This window comes from Larimichthys crocea, chromosome X, assembly GCF_000972845.2.
Source record: "Larimichthys crocea isolate SSNF chromosome X, L_crocea_2.0, whole genome shotgun sequence".
Taxonomy (NCBI): Eukaryota; Metazoa; Chordata; class Actinopteri; family Sciaenidae; genus Larimichthys; species Larimichthys crocea.
In genome coordinates, this window is record NC_040020.1 from 17,393,114 (window position 1) to 17,418,413 (window position 25,300).

At 40.0% G+C, this 25,300-nt stretch overlaps 1 protein-coding gene across 2 annotated transcripts in view; it reads right to left on the reverse strand.

Annotated features, from left to right (window-relative positions):
- Positions 1–25,300, reverse strand: part of tox (thymocyte selection-associated high mobility group box) — a 42,704-nt gene that overhangs the window by 13,844 nt on the left and 3,560 nt on the right. For both annotated transcript variants that reach the window (XM_010751222.3, XM_010751221.3), the window contains 3 exons: positions 12,950–13,015; positions 8,582–8,692; positions 3,300–3,584 (listed from right to left, as the gene is read on the reverse strand). In XM_010751222.3, the coding sequence (XP_010749524.1) occupies positions 3,300–3,584; positions 8,582–8,692; positions 12,950–13,015 (462 nt within the window). The remainder of the gene's footprint in view (positions 1–3,299; positions 3,585–8,581; positions 8,693–12,949; positions 13,016–25,300) is intronic.

Consider the following 25,300-nt stretch of genomic DNA (forward strand, 5'->3'; position numbering starts at 1 on the left):
AGCTTTTGATCGTATCACATGATCTTCTTCGGGGTTTCTTTGCCATTCGTCATGGAAGTGTAGATGCTGAACATTTCCATTTATGTTTTGATATTGTGACTATGATGTCAGTGAGGTTATTTGTGGTTTTTTATCACTCAGAGTCTACGAGCTATGAGGAAACTCAACAAATTGTCTAAAAACGTTTCTCAGATGTTTCTCAGATGTCAGTTATTCAGATCTAAGTTTTCAAAACCGATTTAATAAGTATTAAAACCTGCAAACTTTGTCACAGTGCAAAACTATACTGATATTCAAAAGTCAAAACTTTTGAGTTTTCACAATGAATAAATCTGCTGATTATTTTCTCCATTAATTGCTGAGTCTACAAAACATTAGAAACAGTGAAAAATCAGTACAAAGATGATGTCTTCAAGTGTCCGATGATAGCTGCATCGTCCATATCATGTCTGTGACCCTGAGTCACCAAATATTTATTAGTATTAATCGACTGATTGTTGCAGCTCTAATTAGGACAGTGACTTAAAGTTGAATTGTTTTTATGGTTTACTCATCTAACAGATACTTGATTTTAAAATGGTAATTGATATTGATACATATCACCATATAGTTCAGGTTCTGGAAATTGAATTGAGATATTAAAGGATTGTAAACTTCTCTCTAGTCACATAAATAACACTGTAATGTATTATGTCTTCATAGGGTTAGGGTTCTTGCTCATGCAAACGACTCACTTCTGATTGTTCATAAGTTGTTTAGACCAGAGAGCTTGTTGTGAAATGACTTTATGTTGCGTCACATCAGTACACGACAAACAAACAAAAAACGCCACTGACTACAGTCAAATCTAAACATAGTGGATTATCACTTTGAAGCAATTAGAACAAAACCATGAGCAGAAAAACATCATTTCAGACATTAACCTTCAATCAGAAGGCAGGCAAAACAACAACAAAAAAAGAGCAGTCAAGATCTCAGTATTAACTGTGACTGAGTCTTGCCTCCTCTAGGAATAATACACACACACATTGACTCGAATCTTTCTAGCCCACCCGCCCCTCACCCATCCCGATTAGGCTGAGCCAGGCACGGTTGCCAGGCAACCATCATTCATGGACTGGCAGTAAATGAATGTTGGTATGAGAATATAAAAGCGAGGTAGAGAGAAGACGAGAGAGAAAAGGTAGGACTGAGGCAGACACAGACGGAAAATAAAAAAACGAGCCTCCAGGCCGCTAAAATAATTACAGACAAGTGAGTCAATAATCAAAGAAAATTTTAATTAAAGTTATTAAAGAACGGTTTATGTTGGTGTTTAATACTCGCTCTAATTCAGCTCAAGTCAAGGTTGAGAACTTATCACGAGGTGTCAAACTGACTCTTAATATTATAGCGGGTAATTTTAATTTAACAGAGACAACCAGACAGACAGACAGACAGAAAGATCAAGAGTGGGAGGGGAGACAGTTTCATTCTTAACAAAATGAGAAATCTTTATTACAGATCCTGACACACACACACCTCATTCACACCATTGAATACCCAGTTTCTGTGGCAGTTGGAGCCCCTCAGTCTTTCATTTCTTTACTGTATGACACAGTCACATCTGAATGCCACGGCTAAAAACACGAGTTTCACTTTACTGTGAAACGAAGATTTAAAATATGAGCAAAATGTCACATCGACCAGCTGCCATGATTCAAATATCACTGTCCAGGGGCGATATGCTATTTCACTCAGTTAAACTGAATAAAATATCAAAGAATATGGTTAATATATATCAGCTTGCTGTGTGCTCAAACCTTTTCTTCTGATAAAGTGTCCTTTAGCAGATGCTTTTTGAGTATTAAACACAATCCAACTGTGTGGTTTCCTCATGTTGAGAGCAGCAGCTGGTCAGCTTGAATTCATCTCAGTTTGAATGATTTCATTGGTGAATATTATCTAAAAATGCACGGAATATTGTCTGACATTACTTCAACACATGCCTCTGGCAGCACTTTAGAGCTACGAGCAGGGCGACAGCACGACACAGGTGGATTCTGCGGCTGGATTAAGAGGTTTTCGTACCGTGGAGTATCATTTCTGAGCTGATCTTTGACAGCAGATAGTCGCAGTTAAAGCGTGAAATATGGTGTTAGTGTACAACAAGAAGCTTGGTCAAATTCTTCAAGGGTAAATACGTCAAACATGACAACCAAAGGACGGGTGCTCTCTTTGGAACTGTATTTCTTCTGTTATTTTTGTAATTGTGTCTTGTTTGGCTCAATTTCATTTTCTTATTTTAATTTTCATAGTATTTTTCAATTGTTCTTCTAATGTTGTTCTAATATATTTCTTTACGTTTGAACTGCCTCAATATTTGAAAGGTGATATAAGTTTATTTCATCGTGAAACATAAACAAACTGATAGACATCCTGAAACAAAAAGATTGAAACTTTAGTGACTGTAAAAAGTTCAGAGTTTTGGATGAATGTAAAACTAAATGAAATTAAGTTTTGAATAAATTATAAAGAAATATAAAAGAAAAATGAATGAAAGTAGAGTGGGAGGAATGCAAACATGTGTTTTTGTACGTTTAAACTTTTGTTTTTTAAATCCAAATAATGATGATGAAATATTCTTTTTAGATGTGACACTGAGTACACGGGTGTCATCTCATTTGGTTGAATATCACTGATAACAGACTGATACCAGCAGAAACAAAAAGGCTGTCACGAGGAAGTGACTAAAGTCAGAGACACGCAGCAGTGATGAACGGATAGAAATAATAGAAATATAAAATATAGAAACATATATTGTGGACCAAGAGGACTGAGTACATTAAACTTGATATAATAAATGAGTGAGAATATAATGTGAGGTTTTTTTTATGAAAGATTCCCATGCCCAACTCTTTTGTTACAGCCGAAAACATTTCAAATATGCATGTTGTTGGGAAATTAGTGTTTTCTACTGAAGCACTGACAGACCTTGAGTCGATCAACAAAGGTGTCACTTCTGATATCTGACTGGACATCAGGTCAGGACTACGCAATGTCTGCCCGAGTCTGAAAACAACTTTCATCTCTATCACTCTTTCTTCACTCACAGTGTCTTTCTTCTTCTTCACTGTGCAGAATGAAGGAGCAAAGTTTCTTCTCTTTACCTTAAACCTCGGTTGAGGGATTCAAACAGGACGTGTGTGCGTGTCCAGCGATACATAATAAAGCTCATGTTTATAAATCCAACTTTAACATGTTACTGCATTCCACAGTGTCAAAATGTCATTAATCTGTGTGATTTATCCATGACTTACCACAGACAGAGTGCTGGTCATCGGGCCGCCATTCGGGCTGAACGTGCCACCATCTTGGTTCAACATAGCGGCTCCATCTTGGCTTCCGGGCATGCCAGGCATATCCATGCCCTGCAGCTGGTACGGGTGGTGTTGAGCCGAGTTAGAGGGGGGGTTCAGAGGGTGGTACGGTCCAGAGGGGGCATCGTGGGGGAGATGAGGGGGCAGCATGTGGTCTGGCAGGGTGGGGGGAGTGATGGGCGGGATGTTGAAGTCCTCATCGCCCAGCCCTCCCACTGAGTATGACTAAACAGAGAAAGGAGAAAATCTGGTTATTTCTTAAATTCAGACTTTCGTTTTGACTCTTCTGATGTGGGACAAAGTCAAGTCTGAGGAAGCTGGCGTGATATCGTGATAGAGCTCGGGTGGATGGGTAATATTGCCTTCAGCAGAGTGACAACTTGTGGAAAATCAATAAGAATTACATAGGGGACTATAAGAGGGCAAAGTGTCATGAAACATTACTGTCAGAGATAATAGATGGAAGAGAGGGAAGAACTGCCCGTCACCATCAGCCCACAACACTGAATCCACGCTCTGCGTTGTGTCACGTAGTCATTCTTCCTCAGCCAGAGCTCCCATCACAGACTAATTATCACTAATGATATTCCCAGCCTTGAACAAAACCCTTGTGAGCAAATACTCACTCATTCAGCTACACAACAACACGGCAATTTATATGTACAAGCCCGCCTTCGCCTCGGAGGACAAAATAAAAATATATCAGTGCTAATCTGACATGCAAAAAGAAAACCAGTAGCAGCTCCATGTATTATAATCAATTATTCTGAGAGCAAAGACAAATGAGAGGGAGACACGGAGAGGGAAATGGAGTGAGAGAAGAGTGAGAGACACAGGGTTGAAAAGAGAGAGAGAAGCTCTCTCATACTAATCTGACAGAGGAGATCTTTTATAGAGACTGACAGCCTTTTCTGCTTGGCTAGCCACACCAGTCTCTCCCTCTCGTGCTCTTTTGCTCTTCATCTCTCACCAACCTTCTTCATCCACCCTTCTTTTGCTCCCTCGCTCTTCTAATCTCATCCTCGACTTCTCTTTCATCTCTCTCCCTCTCTCTCTCTCTCTCTCCCTCCCTTTCATTCTTTCTCACTCTTTTCTATCTCAAACCCACAGTGCACAGCCGAGTTATGAGTTGCATGACTTGTGAGCTGAGTGATGAGTGAGTTAGGGGGTTGAGTTATGTGATGCATTATACTCACTGTGTAATTAACAGTCACTGTGGTGAGCCACGATCTGAGCTGACAGTTTCACAACTTTGAAATAAAATGTTGGGCATAGAAAATACCAAAAATGTGCAATATAGAAGATGGGAAATGCTCCGGACAGCTAAATACCCCTCGACTCTTTATATATTTAGTTCATTCATTAGGATCTAATTAAAAAAAAACATTAGTTAAACATTAGAAGATGTGCAGACTATTTTGAACTTTTCTCTCGATGAACCAGATAAATTTGTAATATATTAAAGGGACAGTTCATCTGTTTGACTTTTAGTCACGAATATGGATCAAGCTCCAAGAACACTGAATCCTACACTTCCCATCATACAACACTACAGCACAGTGTTTCTCAGACAATATTAGCTTCTCCAAGTACCACTCCAGTACCATTTGCACAGGGAGTAGGTTTATTCCTAAAAAGATAATTTATTATCTGTTTATTGAATGTCGAACAGAAACACTTCAAGAACCAGAGCTCATCTGGTGGAAACTTCTCTTCGCAATATTTTCCATTTGAACCATACATTTCTCCTGCGCTTACTATCTTGCCGCATTTTAGCGAGTAGCTAATTACGGATACACGCCCACGCTACCTTAAACGTGACTACGTAGCGGGCTGATATTAAAACACATTACAAGAAATGGAAAACCTATTTTACATTACTTTCCAGCGTTGTCAGTTTATTTTCACTATTTTTAAATTAGCTGCATTTATTTTAAAAACATATTTTTTACGGATTCCTCCTTGTACCACTAGAGGGAGATTGTGTACCACCAGTAGTACACGAAACACAGTGCGAGGACCGGTGCATTAGCATATTTTGTGTTCTTTCTCCTTGACTAGTAAACTGACTCCGACATGTCAGATCAGTGACATTCCTCTTTAATTATGGTTAAAAGGATTTACAGCATGAAGACAGAATTTAAGGAATGCGTCCTGCATTCTCACTGCTGTGCTGGTGCAACCACAACCAGGTCCCGGCAACTTATTTATGGTGCGTCACACATACTTTAGTAAACTTCAACTTGTCATCATCACAGTTCAAAGATCACAGGTTGTTACATCCTGAGGATGTCTTTGATGTAGAACATCTCACCGATTCTCTAGAAAGTTTACAATGAAATCAGTCCCAAACTTTTAACTATGAAATCTTAATGCTGAAATTAACAATGGAATTATAGCACTGGAATATTTGACTTCAGTTGTGTAATATAATGATGAGATTATCGAGCAGTTCCTTATAAGATTGAAACCTCTATGGACATTATTTGTTTCCATACACCTATTAGTGTGTGCGTGAGGGGCTTTCCAGCTATGACTACATATCACAACATCCATCAACTCAGCTAGTTTGAAAAAAGTTATTTCACCAGTTTTTTATACTGCGTGTGTGTTTGAGCCTCGGCGTCTTGCCACGTGTGCCCAACATCATACTTACTCCACTGTTTACCAGGTCCTGACAAACTAACAAGTCCAGCAGTCAGTGTCATGGTGTTCCTGTTGGAGCTCAGAGCTCTGCATAAATTACGCTGCTTGTCTGTTGTCTATCTGCTTCTCTCTCTCTCTCCCTCCCTCGTCTACTCTCTATCATTTCTTCAAGTTGTGCATAAATTACTCCTCTCTCTCTCTCTTTCTCTCTCTCTCTCTGCTCTGCCATTCATGTCAGTACAAAAGCCTGTTCGCCGTGCACTGGGAGCTCTGAGAAAGACTAATGTAGTCAGGATTAAGTCCTCCACAACTCCATGTTCATGACTGTTTTATTTCATAAGGAAAGGCACATGTGTCTGAAGAATGTGTGACCATCAGTATCTTTAAGTTTATATATCATCAGAATGGATGAAATGTGTGGAAGGACATTTTTACAAGAACTCATTTAATAATTTTAATTCAATCAAGATTGGATAAGAACTGTTGGAGATGTATTTCTGTGATTGTTTGATGAACTGGTGCATGTCCTGGGCATAACTATGCACATAATGTATGTCAATCTGTAAATATTAACTTGTCGTGATGATAGCTGGACACATTCATGCCATTATTCATTTTATTTTAGGCAGGTAACAAGATCATTTGACAAATATGAGTCCAGTTTCTCTACATGCTGCCTGTTGTCTGTTATATTGTTTTACTGCACATTAGTACATCCACACACACACTGGCTGTGGTTTCGATCATTTGTCTATCTTGTATCTTGTAAAACCTGCAGCTGCAATGATGATGTCAATCTTCCCTCGTTCTTAGTACGATCCCTCTTCTAGGAAACAGAACATTTAAAATGCTGAGATAGAAAGATATCATTTATTATAAAATGATCCGTTTAGGACTATGAAAGTGTGTGTGTGTTAGTATGTGTGTGTGTGTGTGTGTGTGTGTGTGTGTATTCGAGAGACAAGCCGTAAAAAACTACAGGAGAGAATAAAAGGCTGTTTTCACAGCAGGGTTCATTTTGCTGACTAATCATTGTTGTCAACAAAATTTTTTCACTGATGAAAAAATGTTGTTGACGACAATTATTAAATAAAAACTAATTAATGATGACATAAACTGAGGTGAGATAGAAAATATATATTTTTTAAATTTAATAAATAAAAAAAATAATAAACATTCAAAATTCTATAGGGCCTTGCACCGCAAGCTCGGGCCCTAACTAATAGATACAAGCTCAACAAAACTGAGCTGGTGTGTAAGTTTAACCACAACTGTTGTTAACCTCGTCTCTTTCCTCCACGACTGTATGATAAGGTTCAAATAATCTGTTCACACTGAACCTTTTTGTCGACTAAACCTAAAACTAAAGATGACTAATATGATCAGAACTGAATGTTATTTTTGTGAAAACATTATGACTACAACTAAATCAAAATTAACAGTTTCACAGCTTCGTTTGGTTTTTGTCAGCATAATAATGTGAAACAATGTGTGTGTGTGTGTGCCTGTGTGTGTGTGAGTTGGGAGATTCCCTTCAACCATTCAGGTTGCCCCATGTATCGCCCACACACACACATGGTTCATTCCGAACTGTGTTCAACGCATCAGTCTACACAGAGGTGTGGCATGAAGATAAATGCGCTGTGTTGTCGAGTGTTTACTAGAAATCAGCTGAAATCTTGAAATTAAATGTAAACAGAAGTCGTTGGCTCCATGTTGTGGTGTACGTGACGGGGAGGCAAAATTCTAAGGTCAAGGTCAGAGCTTCTAATAAATAATAAACCTCTTTCACGCGATACAGGACCGTTCTGAAGGAGGCATCTGTGCATTGTGAGGCATTGCACCAGTAAAATGGGATCCATATAGGATCTTTGGACTTAAAATGTGAAGTGAACTGTGTATGCATGTGTGCTGCACAGCACATATTTGCAAAAGCTTAGGAAGCTTTTCAAATGATTCAGATGGCTGCTACAGTCATCTATGGCCGGGCCTCACTGATTACTGTACAAAGCACAACTTTATAACTTTATTCAGCGACTTTGGTGAAACTGGATCAGATTTTATACACAATATATTTGCTGCTTTTCCCTCTAATGTCCTCTAGCTTCAATTCTCAGTGATTTACATTTACACCTCAAACTGAAAAGCTGCTACCTGAAAGTTTTGTGCAAGGCAGTCAGGAGAGACAACAGACCGTCGGAGATTAGCAAATACCAACCAAACACAGGTGGGTCCATATTCAGCCTGTGACTGGAACATGAGATGATCTCTACCATAAAAAAAATTATTTACACTTATGGTAACACTTATGCCAAGCAGGCCACACCAGTGTCAGAGCTGCAGAAGCTTTTACCTTTATTGTCTATAGATATGGCACATCAGTTTGTTTACATCTGCACGTCTAAACTGCTGCTACTGTTACTTTCCTTCCCTGTGACAGGTGGTGCAGGTCAGATGAACCTTTTTTATGTAAACAACAGTGTGTTTATGTGAGATTCACTGTTATAAAATGATCTTAAAGACTGCAGATCTGTCACAGCAATGCTGTGTGTTTGCGTGTGCAAGTGTGCACTCACCCAAGGCAGACGGTGTGTGTCGGCCATGTGCGTGTCCCTCCTCCAGTGGTGTGAGGGCGGGTTGGGTGGCGTCACCTTGTTCAGAGGGTGAGGGGGCTGTGGCACACGGAACTGTGGGAAGAATCGCAGAGACAAACAAAGGTTCAGATGGATGCAGGGGCCAGGAAAAGGTCAGAGGTCACATGAAAAGGTCACGAAGAGGAGCAAAGACAAAGCAAGAGGGCAAGAGAGAGAGAGAGAGAAAGAGAGAGAGGGAGGGGGATAGGGGGTGGGGGGATTCTACACAAGCTATGGGTCACACACAGCCACTCTCCCACACACAGGTCAAAATCATGCTTTATCTTTCTGGCTGAGTAATACAGCGCTTACTTTTACACCGACTAACAGCTACGACAGATTTGACAGAAAGGAATAAAAAAAAAAATGATGCTGCATAGAGAAAGTGTGAAAGAGTGAGAGGCTGTAAATAAATTGCTGGTTCCTTCCCTCCGCGGCTAATCCCTGATAAGAAAAGGTTAGACTGAGTGCTGTGCAGCTGCAATGAAGGAAGACAAGCACATAAAAACATCACACGCAGATAACAGCACTGCCACAAACAGGCTAGTTAGGCTGAGAGTGCTTCATGTTTTAGTGCAGTGACCACCATGTTTGTTTGTTTTTATCACCACCATGTTGCACATTTATTTATTTCTATAGTCACACCTGGACACCTCTCGGGACCACTGAGCAACGCTCTACAGACACTTCATCCATGTAGTAGCTCAATATTTTGGAAATTTTGCTTTTGTGTTTAGAGTGAAAAGATCAATTCTACTATCATATCTGAGCGTTAAATAGGAACCCAGAGCCAGAAGCTGGTTAACTTAGCTTAGCATAAAGACTGGAAAGAAGGTTCTGCCCAGCAAATAGTTCAGCTTGTAAACCCCCCATTAAAAGACAAGATGTTGTTCTTACACTCTGTTTTTTGTACAGATTAAACAAACAAAATATAGTGCGTCAGCTGGGGAGCTTCAGAGAACATTCATGGTTTCCAGAGGATGAACCCTGTCTTTTCCTCTAGCATCGCCATCTCTGGTTTTGAGTTTTGGTTGGACAGTCAAGTCATGAATATCACATAATCACACACCAATCCCTTTTGCCAGGCATCGAGCTATGTGTTTGTGTTCGGACCAATCCGTGTCCTCTGAGGAACTAGTGACAGCTAAATCATGAGCTACAGGTGTGTTTTCACAAGGTGCACGTGACTACTTTCAGGCATCTAAACAAAAATCAACACATACAGCACAGCAGAGATGATCACTGAGCCTTTGTCACTTCCAAAGTAGTGTAGTATGTCTGTCTCCTGTTCAGCTTCAACACACTAACACACTAACTATCACACTGCTGCTCCATTGACAATTACAAAAATGACAAGGATGAGAGGTCAGACTGGACTGAAGGTGGTCACATTTATCACAACAACCTGTGACTCTGCAATGATACTTCAATAATAAAGCCATACATTCATATTCCACACAGCACTCCTCGTCTTCTTATGGCACAACACTATGAATAAAACATCAAATCATAGATTCCTATAGCACACAATATTCTCTATAGTGTACTCCATGAATAATGCATCTCCGGTGGAGTTTCATATTAATATGGGCTTTGCTTGGTTGTGAGGTAATTCTGTACTAACAAACACACTTATTTCCCTCTAGAGGCTTCAGAAGGCCTCTGGAGACTGCATGCTGAAGTTACACCACCAGCCTCATAAACACAGTTGCTTAGTAACCTTAAAACAGCTGATGTTTAATATGTTGGTCATCGCACTTAGGTGACGTAACAGGACAGCTGTACATACACCATCAACTACTCTTGAAGCCTCGGCCTGATTTTATGTAACCAACGTGATGTTCTCTGGTGGAAATTTCCATCCATCTATCCCTTCACTGTGTTCTTCTCCTGTCCAGAGTTCAGAGAGCTGGAGAAGAGCCTCAATCGTCACTCATTTAAGACACTGTGGACAAGAAATGTCTTTAATAAGAAGACTCAGTCCATCACTGTGCGTTTTTCATTCGTGAAGCTAGGCTGCAAATAATGAGCATTTTTATAATTCATGAGTATGTTTATAAATAGTGTAATAATACTACTTATAATACTATCTATCTATCTATCTATCTATCTATCTATCTATCTATCTATCTGTCTGTCTGTACAAAAACAAGCTATGATGGTAATCATTGCAGTTCCCCACAGCTGGAGGTGACTTCTTCAGAAAACTTCAGATAACAGTCCAAACCTTTAAGACCTATAGTTTACTAAAATAAAACACATTTTAGAAATTTGGCTGTTTTGTTTGCAAGACATAATAGTAATAAGATAATAGTTTTCTGCAGATTAACTAATCATTTCACATCTATTCTGTATGCAAGTGTGCTTGCAGCAACTACTCCACTCATAATGGTTAGAATTCCTAAAAAAAATATGACATGAATCATTTATGAGGTGAATATTTAGGGATGGGTGATATATTCCTAAAATATCATCTTTATGATTTCAGACTATTCCTGCAATAAAGACATTGTTAACGGTATGACAAAAGACTGAAAAATATTTTTGGTTATTCATACTCATACTGTACATAACCAGGTGCTTCTGTTTGAGGTGCTGAAATACATTTGTTGTGTTGCCTCTTTTTGTTGTTACAGGCTTCTTGCACTTCTTACACTATTGTATATATGTTGTATATCTGTTGTATATACTGTATGTTGTATATCTGTTGTATATATTTTGTGTTGTATATACTGTATGTTGTATATATGTTGTATATATTGTGTGTTGTATATATGTTGTATATACTGTATGTTTTATACCTGTTGTATATACTGTATGTTGTATATATGTTGCTTCCCTTTTTGGAACCAACTCTTCATAGAACTGTATTAATGTCTCTGATATTAATGTACTAATGTTGATGACATTCCCTAATTATTTTGATAAATGTTGATATGTTTATAATAAATGTTTATTCTGCCCTCATGCTTTACTGTTTTAGTCACTGATGCACTCGGAGCAGCTTTAGCTTTGGTCTTTACTGTTACGTTTTCTGTTCTTAGTGAAATCGATTAATTGCTGCATCCCTAACTGTCTTCTGAGAGTTATAGATTGAACAGTTAACTAGATGATGATTAGATTTTGATATTTGATTCAACGTTTTAGTTTTTTCATTTCCAGCTCCTCAAATGAAACAATTTGCTTAATACATAGTGAACTAAATATTTTGGGGGTTTGGACTGTTGGCCAGCCAGAAAGTCTTGTCATAGACAATTTTTCCATTTTCAGATAATTAATGAATTAAATAACTGATAATTAAAATAAAAGTTTGCTGCAGTCCATAATTATTGCAGTAATTAGCCAAACCCAGAGCTAAATATTTTAAATAGTCCTTCATGCTTTTCCTTTTCATGCCAAATCTAGGAGCATATTTATGAATTCTGACTATATATCTGTCATAATTCAGAGAACTGAAATCATGTCATTCTGCCCTTAATTAAAGCCTTGAAAAAATGGCAAGTAACAGTGAGCTGAGTGAAAACATAGCTTTAGTTTATTGAGCAAACTACTTCTATGTAAACATCCTGAATAAGAGGAAGTACCAGAGCTGCATTTGATAAGAAACTCCTGTGGCAATGCACACGTACTGCTCGATAGTCCTACGCAGGACTGCAGTACTTCTTTATTTGTATAAGAAAGAAGAACGCTTAGAGATAGAAAATCATTGTAATGCTTGATGTGCCTCGGGCTGAGTGCAGTAAGTGATATTGATTTGTGGAACAGGATGGGAAGAAAAGTTGGTTTGATGCAACTGGAAATAACTGAAAAGTGAAACATCTAAAGGTGAGCCCAACGACACAGCGAGGTGTGATGCTTCTTAAGAAAGCATCATAAATCTGCTGTGAAGGGCTCTTCATCAGAGCTTTCATAAATACAAACAGGACTAAATTAAATTAACGAACGTCAACTACAATAAAGACTATGATCAAGGAATCACAATAGAAAATCATTTATTAAAGCTGAGGTGTCACCTGACAGGCGATACAACCTGGTTTGTCTCCTGCAGTCATTACAGGCTAAATCCTAACAAATACCCCCAAATCATCGCCTTCCTAACAGACTCGAGTCATTGCAACATTGTGTTCATAACAGATAGTTTCACATTTAAAGATGACTTACTACATGTTTGAAGACTGTTTCTGCAAGATAAAAAATAGCTAGTTCCAACACTTAAGTGATCAGCTCAATTTTAAAAATGGCTCTGTGCAATTAGAAAGTAGGAAATGTCAGAGAAACGACACACACACACACACACACGCACACACTAACCTGATTGGTTGAGGGGAAGTCAAGGCCTGTCTCTGGCATACCCAGGAACATGGTGTCCCCATCCAGCTGGAGAGAACAGAAAAGCAAAGAGCAACAATGTCAACAAAGTACAATCAAACACAGCAAACAGAGAGCGGACAATGAGCAGACAAAGAGTGGAGATGGAGGTAACAGATTACTGGCTGGCGGCCAGTCTGAACGATTAGTCCACTATCTGTATGCCATCTTCTTCAAACCCTGCTACTGGTCTGAGTAAGGACTAGTGACAGTCTGGTCCCAGTTTATCAGTAACAATCAGAGTTGAATTGTCTTCTTGTCCGTCGCACAGAGGTTGAGATGGGGTTATTTTATTGGAGCTGAGTATAAGCTTTAAGATTTTCAGGATTTACAGAATGTTATTTCCTCTGAAACCAACACAGACGGACATTATTAACAAATGACACGATAATGACATCACCATGCAACAAAACAGACATTAGCTGAAATCACGCAGAGAGTATCGCTTTATCCGCGTGGGAGAACGGACAATTAAAGTGTCCACCCTTCTCATAAATCACTGCACATCAGTACGGTTTATTAGTCTCTTAACTTTTCACTCTTGAGTTGTTACTATCTAATAAAGCTTCCAAAAGCCCCCAAAAATATCTTTAAAAAAAAAAAAAAGTCAAATTATGACTATTATACTACTATTAACTAGTATTACTACAATAATAGTCATAGTGAATAGTCAAACTGCCAGCATGTAGAATAAATGGCAGGAGGTGTGACATCACTTTCCATTAGCACAAAACAGGAAACTGTATTCTAACACCACCAACTGTACGCTATGACAATGCATATAATGTAGCACACAATGTATCCTATTAGTATTCAGTGTGGACTTTTACTTCCTTATTTCCCTCTCTTATCTACCCGACACTTCCTCGTGTGGAGCCCCTTCTCTCCTCCCTCCATCCATCAGCTTTCCTTTGTCACGCACCGCACACGGCAGGTTTGAATGTCAGCTGATCACATCGGTGCCTTCAAGTGACTGGAAGCAGCCGATGCTGTCTCGGTCACACGGTCAGCAGTCCATCATTAATGTTTGAATTGTTTCGAAATGAAGTCTTTAAAACAATAACGTACCACAGACTTTTACCCACCAATGCTCATGCAGTGGTCAGTCAGCCTTAACAGCTGCAGACTCATTAGTCTTCATTGGTCTTAGTCCACGTGCAGGTTTGTTTTCACACAAATGAAATCACTCTCTGACACCAAGAGAGTATCTATGTGAGCGTGAAGTAAATTTGACTTTTTGGCACACTTCTTTCTAAAACGACAGCTTTGCTCTGTTTGACGGAGGCTGATGCGAGATACGTTTTCAGCTTTGCTGTCTATGTATACACTGTACTGCTGCTCCAGGTGACTTCCTCTCTGTGTGACTCAGTGTGTACACACCTCGTTTAACAGATCCCATCCAGACTTCAGAGACTGTTTAATAATTATGTTCACAATCTTTTTGTCTGCCAATAAAATGATATATTTAGAGTGGCTTGTTTTATTCAAACACAACACAAGACTTTCAGTTTATTATCACATATGACAGCAGCTAGCATTAGAAACCAGTAGATATGTATATATGTGTGTGTAGTCTTTCTGCTTTAAATCACACTTGGGCAACGATAAGAAACAAGTCATATAAGTGCCACTTTGGGAGACGTGTCAACATTTTAGAGGCACTTGTATTATTGTCTGGCCGAGGAGAAATAGTACTCTATTTTAAAAGATATGGAAAGATATGCTCACATTTTTAAAGCTGTAACCAACAAATGGTTGATACTTTTACTTCATAAATGTATCAATTATTGATTTTCATTGTTACAGCAGCAGTCAAAATACTGGTACTGCTGTCGGTCTAAAAACTGCAGTAACCAGGTCAAAGCCCACAGCAGGAAAATTCAGCAAACAAATACATATTTGAACCCATAAACCATATTCAAATAATTCATGGTATCCTGGGTACATAATCATTGTCTTGGTTCACACACACACACACACACACACACAATCACGTTTGAACAGGTGGGTGGAGGCACTGTCTAATGTACACACGCACACACACACACACAAACACACACACACGCACACACACACACACACACACAGGTGGACAGGTGGACAGACAGGTGTAACTGCCCTATCCGTTTGCCAGCTGTTGGTATTATGCAAATGAGGTATAGGTTTACAGAGTCAACAGAAAGCCAAAACAGTGTTGTGACAGACATAACACACACACACACAGACACGCAAACTAAACTCAAAGGAGAGTGACAGGAAACAGTGAGCGTGTCTCATCTTTGTTCTTCCTCTCTGGGAGACAAAAAACAAAGTTTTTCAGACAAAACAGGTGAGAGGAGGAGAAGAGCAGACATGCTGACCTCACTGTCACATCAGCTTCTTCCATTCACCTTTGACAAGACGTGACAGACCCCACGAATCACACACACACACACAAACACACACACAATGAGCATCTTGTAACATAATGTCACAAACAGAACAGTGGGTGAAACTACAATCATACCTGGACCACAGCCAGAGTGACCACCTGCCTCTGCTCTTATCTAAACCAGCTTCACTGCTTAATGGTCTAAAGTCAGCCTGACGCTGACGTCCACTGACTACAGATGGTGGATCAAGTCCAAGTCTTGGGTCTTATGATCAGCATCAATGACTGTAAATGATCCCGAACCTGAAGGTTACACACACACACACAACAACAAACGTTCACACATGTTGGCAAATGGCAGAGGTGAGTCATCTGTAGATGTAAGCTAAGTGGCTAAGTGCTCCTGCTGTCCACGGGAAAAATCCAGCACTGAGCTGCAGGAAGAACGACAGAGGAGGAGGAGAAGAAGAGCGACAGAGGACAGAGGAGCCATAAGGGAGAAATAATGATGATTTCTTTTCAGCAGGCGCTCAGTGTGAGAGGCAGAGTGGAACAGACGGACAGACAGACGGACTTCTCTGTGCTGTCCCTGACTTTAGCTGCATTTATGGCTGCTCAGCACTGATGTGTTGAAATCACATTAAAAACGATCTTGATGCTGTCATGTTGAGGGCATCACTAAAAAACAAAGATACAAACTACGCATGCCAAAATGAGCACATCCACTGATGAATAGTTTCTGTTTTTCTACTCTCTGACACTAAACAAATAACTCGATGCAAGATGTCACATTCAGTAAAGAGAAAACAAGCCGAACCCGAGGATTAAAAACAATTCAGTTCATTGAGTACAGAACTCGATATAATAAAACTGGACCTGAAATTTTGCCAGTTACTACTTAAAGGTCCAGTGTAAAGGCGTGGTTGCTGCTTGTAACCCCCTCGCCTCACTCTCTCCTTCCTAGTATAAAGCACATACTTCATACGTCTGTTACTAATGGCCCGTGGCTAAATCGCACTACCACCACTCATACCACAAATCCCACAATGCACTGCAACAGCTGACACACCAATCAAGATACTGTCATTGGTCAAGACCTGTGCATTAATATTAATTATTAAAATTACTAATGAAAACATAGTTATGAGTATTATATTCTGTAAATCGAGCCTTCTAAATCTGACCTTTGGTAGGACTAGATGTTTTTTGTGAACTGGGTTTATATGAGTTTTGGAGTGTTTGTCCTTGAACTGGCAAACTATAACAGGCATTTTCACTTCTGATGTTTCATAGACAAAAGAATTATCACAACTACATTGAAAAAAATTATGATGTTTATTTGCAGCCCTGCCTCACAGTAAACACAGTTAAACATGAGTGTTTGGACTATTTTTAAAATGTAATTTTCACCTTGAAGTTTGGCAGTGCAGACTTTTTGTCATCCAATTTTCACCTGACTGCTTTTACAGTTACTACTGACACAATCCAGTACAGCTTACACATATAGAATCACAAGCAAATAATCATAAATCATAGTGGTGTCAGGCATGTGATGCATGTTCTAGGAGAACGTGAAGCACCATCAGCAGTTGGCGCTGGCCGCTTCTCTCCTACAGCTCTGTCATGTGCAGTGCAGTGTAAGCCCGTCATATCTTTGTGTGACTTTGTGTTCCAGGGGAGGTTGTTTTAAAGGATTTATTTGTAATATTTACTGTTTTACCAGCTTATAAAGTCAGCTCCTTTGAAATTTTACATTTGAATATGCCAAAGCTGTCATATTTCTCATCATATTTTGGTAGAGTCATCGGGTCGTAGGCAGCACTTAAACATAATGTATGCTTAAATTCATTTTCCATTTCAAAAATGAGTCAGGGTTCATGAGGTCACAGCTGAGATAGCACTCCTGAAAAACCCTTCCACTGTGATCCTGTGTGGAAAGGTTTCACTTTAATGTGCTGCTCAAAGTTCCACAGCAGAGAAATGATACATTTTTAGATCGATTTGTGTTGATTATTGGAGCTGCAATGATTTATTGATTAGTTGACTGCCGTAAGATTTGTCTTCTCTAAACATTCTGTAGTTTCAGCTTCTCAAAGGTGAAATGTTCATATTGTGTAGGACAGTAAACTGAAGTTGTCGCCGTGGGCTTAAACTAAACTAATCATAATAATTTGAAAGCCAGAGTACTGCCGCCTCACAAGTAAGTATTTTTACAGCATCTATGTGTGTGTGCACGGATATGTGTGTGTGTGTTTGTGTGTGTGTGTGTGTATGTGTGTGTGTGTGTGCGCGCTTCTTAAACCTTACAGTGAGAGAACTAAAAAGGATAGCAAGATTTGTAGTCAAACCAAATTACCCTCTCTCCCTCTCTCTCCCCCCTTCATGCCTCTGTCTCTCACTCTCTCATCTCCTGCTCCTGCATGTGTGTGTGTGTGTGTGTGTGTGTGTGTGTGTGTGTGTGTTTGTGTGGGTAAAGCAAAGGTTTGAATAACAAGCAGCCAGCTAAGTGGGTCAGGGTCGGAGGAAGGGGGGAGAAATGGGGAGAGAGACTATTAGGATGACAGAAAAGGACAAAGGAAAAGAGCGAAATACAGTGTATCGAGGAAAGAGGGAGAGGAAGAGAGAGAGGGAGGGAGAGAGAGAGAGGGAAGGAGAGGTTGAAGAAATGAAATGTTGATAAGAAGATGGAGAAAGAGGTAAACGCAGGAGTAGAGAGGTAAAAACAGAGACAGAGCAAAATTTCAGCTGAACTGGAAGGATTTTAGAAACGTGCGTACACAAAGTTATTTTATGATTTATTTTATTAACCTTTATTTTACCAGGAAGTGTCCCACAGAGATTAAAAACCTCCTTTTCAGCGGAGAGGCAGCAGCACAAACTGGTGAAAGTACAAAAAATAAAGAAGATCACTGAATATTCAACTTGAAACGTGTTTGTTAAGTGAAGAACATGTGCCTGTGAGGCGAGAGGTCATAAAACAAGAGGAATTATCTGACTCACTGTTGGGTGAGATGAGAGATCTGATTAAACTGAATATTGCATATTTACAGATGTTTGTCTGTCAGATAACGTACTGTAGTAAAAGTTGTGTGTTTGTGCAGTGTTGGGTTGAACTTTCCCTTCACGGATGGAAATATGACGTGTCTTCAGGTCGTGCGGGCTATCTTTGTGTAATTGTGTCAAAAAAGACACGGTTAAATAGCTGGAGACCATTTTTATCACTCGAGGGTTCGGGTGGCGTGTGAAACTATTTGGCTGGACTGGACTGAATGGATTTCAGTTGACACTAAACTGCATCAGGGGGCATAAATCAACTCACAAGTCTGTACAGTGAGAGATAGATGGAGAAAGAGAGAGAGAGACTAATTACTTAGAGAGAGAGAGAGAGAGAGAGAGAGAGAGAGAGAGAGAGAGAGAGAGAGAGAGAGAGAGAGAGAGGGAGAGAGAGAGAGAGAGAGAGAGAGAGGAGGGAGATTCACACAGCTGTGATGGTTCAGCTTAGCAATTGTTTATCTGTCTTATCTCTGTCTCCATGACAGCAATATAAACCAAGTTTTATTGGCTAAGCTGCATCCAGCCTGTCTCTGAGTCTGACTGTGTGTGTGTGTGTGTGTAGGGTAACACTGTGTGTGTAAGGAAATTCTACATTTCTACAGCTGTTTAATTATATTTGTGTGTGTGTGTGTGTGTGTGTGTGTGTGTGTGTGTGTGTGTGTGTGTGTGTGTGTCTTCCAGTAAAGACAGACAGTGTTTTAATTTAGTTTTTTTGTGACTGATCAAATGATAAAAACTGTTTCTGAAATCCATCTGTGAGGAAACAGAGCTCAGAATTTGCTAAGCTGGGATCTCTTGATGCATTTCACCTTACTCTATGTCTAACTACATAAACGTGCATAAAAGATAATTATCCAGTCAGACAACAGGCAGGTCCAAGAAGGCAACACAGTCGAGTAAACTGCCCCCAGTGGCTCAGAGCACTTAACATTCAGACATGTATTTACATAGACTAAGTTTAACCTGTTAAGCTTAGCCCAAACCTGTCAAACTCACTCACTGCTGTAACAGTTCACCTGTGCGACTGGTTGAAACTCACACAAACAGATTTAAGTGGCACATACGAGTGATTTAAGAGAGCTTCACTTTCCAATTTTCTCATGCTCTCAAACGTAATTCACGAGTGCTTCACGTCTGTCACGAGTCACGTATAGTCTGCCTTCCGTTTTCCGCAAAAAAACGCGTTTCACTTCATGTACACTTCAAATTCTCACAGCGACAGCTGCCTCTGACTCTTTATGCAGGTCTCAGTGTAAAATCACATCCCCTTCACTGCTTCCTGTCTAAGGGCTAGGTTATGCAAATGAAAGGTCTTTATAGATTTTTATAGATGGCCCTGTTCAAAAAGGCAGAGATGGGGGAGATAACTGTTAAATATGGACATTTTCAGTTTATCTCTCATACTGTGTCACTTGGTTGGTCACCTGAAAAGTGACAGATGTGGAGCTGAAGAGAGAAGTTCAAACCCTGCTTACTTCACCTCACCTCCACCTGGCTGTAAGGTGTGTCTGAATATTAAATCACAGTTTGAACACAGAAGTTATTTGATCATCTAGCTGGCAGTCATGGACTACTTCATCTCTATGAACACATCTCTGTGTATAAATACAGGATCCAGAGGCAGGAGACAAGACGGAAGTGTTCTGTGGTGTTGACCAGTGTTTGGTTGCAACAGTTTGTGTGGACAGCTAAAGAACAATTGGAACAACAGTTTAGCTCATTTAATTATCTGTATTCACATGCAGATATGTGTTTGCAGAGATTATCAGAAATGTGTCTCCCTCATCATTCTCACGTCTCAGGTTGCTGTCTTGGCCCGTACATCTACTGACGACAGCAGAAGTCCAGAAACATTAGCTGTGACCCCAGAGGCTAAATGCTCATCAGATGATTATTTTTGGTTTCTAATTTATTTTCTTTTTTTCTGTCACAGCGCTCTACACTGATGGCACATGACTGGCAGCTGCAATATTTGAAATGTCCACTGCCACGACTGCTGACACTGCTAATCTTTTTGACTTCTGATTTTTGACAGCAGGACGTGAGGCAGTGCAGAGTGAAGTTTTTCTTTTCGCTCTTGAGTTACATTTTTGTGAATGAAACAGGCTCACGATCAGAGCAGTTCAGGGGCGCTGATTATGCAGAGCATCACTGTACAGGTGCACCTCCTCATGGCATCCATCAAGACAAGCCATTTAAGTTTGTACAGTTAAGAGTTTTTTGAATCACTCATAGAAAACTTTGTATTCTAACATTGTTTATGGCAGCCCGAGGAAACAGGGTCAAAGCAGACATGAGTTTACACATTTCAAATGTCACTTCTTTATTTTAATCTACCCACAGTAATTAGCACTACACCGCCACAGTTATTGTTGTATGATCGCGAACAAAAGCCCAAGTGCGGAAGAAAAATAGACGGCAACAACTCAGGAACCGATCCAATCTCTTCCGCCACGAGTTAATTGATCCAAGTCATTGTCACTAATACAGTACACACACACAGAGAACAATGCAGCAATGATTGCAGTATGTGATTTGATTGCAATATGTTTGTTTTGGACACGAAATCCTGATAATTAGTCTCTTCTGGCAGCGCTCTATCTCCGCCCATCTGTTCCACTTGGCATCTCTCCACCAACCAGGAGTCCCTCTCCACTCCATCCCCGTGATTCGACCAACTGAAACGCTTTCAGGCACACCGACACACAAGCAACGGTGCTGAAAGTCACCCAATCATCAGCAGGCTTAAGGGGAGGGGAGAGTGTGTGTGTTGGGGGGGGGGGGGGTATGGGGGGTGATGTCTGGCGAGGTGTTCAGTAGCGGGAATGACAGCCAACATGGACAGACGGACGGACAGATTGACTGGTTGTGTTCTGATAGATAATTAGATGAGATGCCGACACTTTGGCTGCTTAGAAAAAAAACTGTAGGAGGGGACAATGGGAGTGTGTGATAGAGAAAAAAACTGTGAAGGGGCCAGAGGATAAAATAAGATAACTGTAGATGAATGCTACTGTATATCTTCTTAAATTACTGTGACTGAATTAGCAAAATGCTGCTGATATATCACAACAAGCCGACTTTTCATGTCAAATCCATTTTAAACATACGGACAAATCCATGCTAATTAATTTTAGTAATCCTGACTGACAGAAATTGTTCTTTAAAAAATGCCAGTGCTGCCGTGAGGGAAGAGCAGAGAGGATCATCCTGTTTATGCCAGGGCTACTTGCCAGTGATCGTAATATACAGTAAGTTCAGTCAGCCAACTCACGTGGAGCAGATTTATTATTACATGAACACAGAGCGTACCCCGCAGGTATACACTAAGCCCAGCACCGAGTGGGACGATAATAGCCTGTCACCCAAGGTGACTTAGAATCCAAGCCAACAGGTGGATGCCGGTGTGGAGGCGGCATTTATGAATGCAGTGGTGTGAAGGGTGTATAGGTTATACGGATACAGTGAGTACAGTATGTCTAAAGAACTCTGCAGACTTACTTGACCTTTGTCAGTCTTGGAATAATCGTGTTACATTGCCCCCAGACTTCTTGCTCGTAGCCGAGTGTGCGTCAGTATTCTCAGTTGGCAGACAAACACTGCATCGAGTTTTCTCCACTTTCAGTCCCTCCACTTTCTGCCTGCCATCCTACAACAGCAGTGTCCGATGAAAATGAACAGCGCAGAAGAGTATGATTTAAAACCATGATAGTGGTGATGATACTGCACCAGAGTCGTGCACATATGCAAATGAGTGTAGGCGTGACACCATACCTGCAGAACTCATACGATGATTTGCATGATTGGAAAACAGCTGATGACATCAGGTGACGGCTGCAGCCCATCTATAGTCACCTTTAGCAGGTTTGAAGTGCGCACACGCACAGTGTTCTCATTCTGTCCTCTATTCTTAAGGAGTGGGTGATTCATAAGTATCATCATTCTTTAATCATTCTTTAATTTCTCAATATCTTAATCAGTATTTTTTAGTATGTCAGTAGTCACACATAGTGAATGTGGAACTGGCATTGTGGTAATTTAGCAACAACTCATTTTACTTCAGTCTGACCAGCTACAGCAACCTCAAAGGGTCAAATTACAACTCAAAATTCACAGTGCCCCAAAACACAGCCACCACTAAACATTGGATGCCATTATACATTAACATGTCTATTTATTATTTTATTAATTATTCTTAGAGCACGAGGTGAGCAGGTGTACAGCTAAATGCATCAACTGCCGTATTTTATTTTTTTATAAGTATTGTAACAATACTGCAGACATAAAGAGAGGGAATGACATGTGACGTGCATTGTTTTGGGAAATATGACACATGACATAAAATAGCTGGAATTGTATGAATTCTTTTTTTTTTAAATTGAATGTAACATTGAATCACAATACTTGTACAATTAGAATCAGTTTTCATATTTCTTTTTTATTCATTAGTTGTTTCTGTTTGATCAATGAATGCTTAAATAATCACAAACTAACTACTGCAACAGAAATTTTAAGTAAAAAAAGTTTCACAAAAAATGTATAAAGTGATTATTATTTACAAATCCAGTTCAGGAATTAAAACATTGATAATAAAATCATAAAAAAGGGTTTGAAACATCACTACATGTTGTGTCTCTTTGATTGATTTTGTGTATAACTCACAAATGTGACGCAGTGTAGAGAACAGCTAACAGTTCAAATGATATGGCCTATAGCTATGACACATAAAGTAACAGTTTCCATTGTAATAAGAAGTCTCTCTACTGTCCCAGAATTGTCCCAGACACTGTCTCTTTGTGTCCCGGGTGATATTTTTATTGTCCACAGGACAACGGGACATCCTTTATTTGGAGCGCTGGGGATGGTACTGAATCAGGGCATGAGCATCGTCCCAGCTGGACTATTTTCTTCTTCACTGCTTCTTTCTATCATTGTGGGATAATCTCACTCCGTCCCCTCACTGCTCTTGAATTGTTTCTCTGCTCTCCTCAATCTATATTCTCCGGTTCTATACTAAGACCTCCTTCTCTCCTCCCTCTTCTCACTTCCTCTCTATTTGCTTTAGAAATACCTCACCCAGCTTTCACAATCATCATGTTTACATTAGGCCCTCCCTCTCTCTCTCACCCTTCCCTTCCTCTACTAAACCTCCTGAATCATCCCATCTCTGCTCCTCTTGCTCTTTTTTGGACTTTCACAAGGCCTCGTGCTTCATTCACTTGTTATTTAAACTGTTCCACCACAAAGACTTATCATGCTAACACAATGTTAGAGCTAATCTCACATTCTACTGGACCTCATATTTCTGTGCACATTTATGACTGTATGCTCAGGAGCCTCTTGTGGTTTGGTGCTTCAAATTTTTTGAAAGACATGTTTTATTGACAGCTCTGTTTCATACTGACTGCTGACTTGTCCTAACGAGCCCATAGGGGCGCAGTATTCACCATTTTTACGATATGCGTTACGACACAGCAAAAGGTATTTCCAGCAATCGGCTCGGCTAAAAATGAGTGTTTTGCAAGGCAACGTTTTGGTTTTGTGGCTCCAAAAATGACATTCGTGAATTCATTCATTCATCTGTGAACACCGAGCAGGACTGGTACCGAGACACACCTGGCCGACATCTGCGTTCTACTGCGTGCGCTGTTCTGGTTAACTTCAGTATGAATTGCTCCTATTCACATCTGTGGAGACCCGTTATGAGCGCTGCTGATCAGAGCTCAACATGGCTCACTCACTTCTGTTCATCCAGCGCTCCATGTGACCCAACTGTGCACATGCATCAGTGCAACAGTGACACTGAGGAGGCATTATAAGTTATAATATAAATATTAATATATCTCTGACTGTGACTAGACCTAAACTATAGTGTTTTGCACTAAGTTGAGCTTTCAGACAGACCTTCCCGTTCAGTCAGACTGGCAGACCCTAACACCAACCGTGGTCACGTCCTTTACTAAATTACAGTAATTTAAAGCATCTGATTAGTAGAACATATTGGAGGCAGTACAAGGCTTGGGAAGAAACACTGTCTGGGTCGGTCTGCGAGGCTCAGCTAGGAGCCTCCAAAAAAAGAGTCAGAGATTTAAAACAGTAAACTGGCTGACAGGTTGATTGTTGGTGTGGTCTTTTTCAGATTAAATGATCTAAATATGGACAATAAACCTCAGTTTCCTGTCTTCCTCGTTTCCTGTCAAGCGGTCGACTGTTTATATAGAACTCATTTGTAGGGCTGCAACTAATGATTACTCTCACTGTTGATTCATCTGCTGACTTGTTTTGTTTTAAGAATGTCCTTTATAATTTATTACAATTACTTACAACCCTGTGTGTGAAGAGCAAATGGTCACATTTAAGATGCAGGAATGATCAAATGTTTGACATCTTGGCTAAAATATTTCTGTCAATCAACTAATCGATTAATCGTAGCTAACTGTACTCATTTGTTTCGCTAATTACGTTTTGAAGGAAGACGTGATTGATGCCTGGATTATGTTTCGCAGCAGTGAGCGTCATGTTGAATCACCGTCATGTTTCTATAGGAGCCCAGAACAGACAAACCAAACACTGACTCTAGAAAGACATTTTCAAGTTTTTTCACACATTTAGCAGCTAACTTTTCATTGCTAGGAAGCAGAGGGTGAGGCGAGGGGGTTGCAATGCGGGGACTGCACCACTAGATGGCACTAAATCCAACACACCGCTCCTTTAAATCAACGGTGGTGGTCGGGGATTGATTGAGGCGGCAAAAGCACTGTTGGTTAAGGTCAGGGAAATATTGTGTCTTCCGCTAAATGTCAAATTAAATATGAACATTTCTGCGATACATTCAATTATCTTGGCAGATTATTAACAATGTTTCCTCG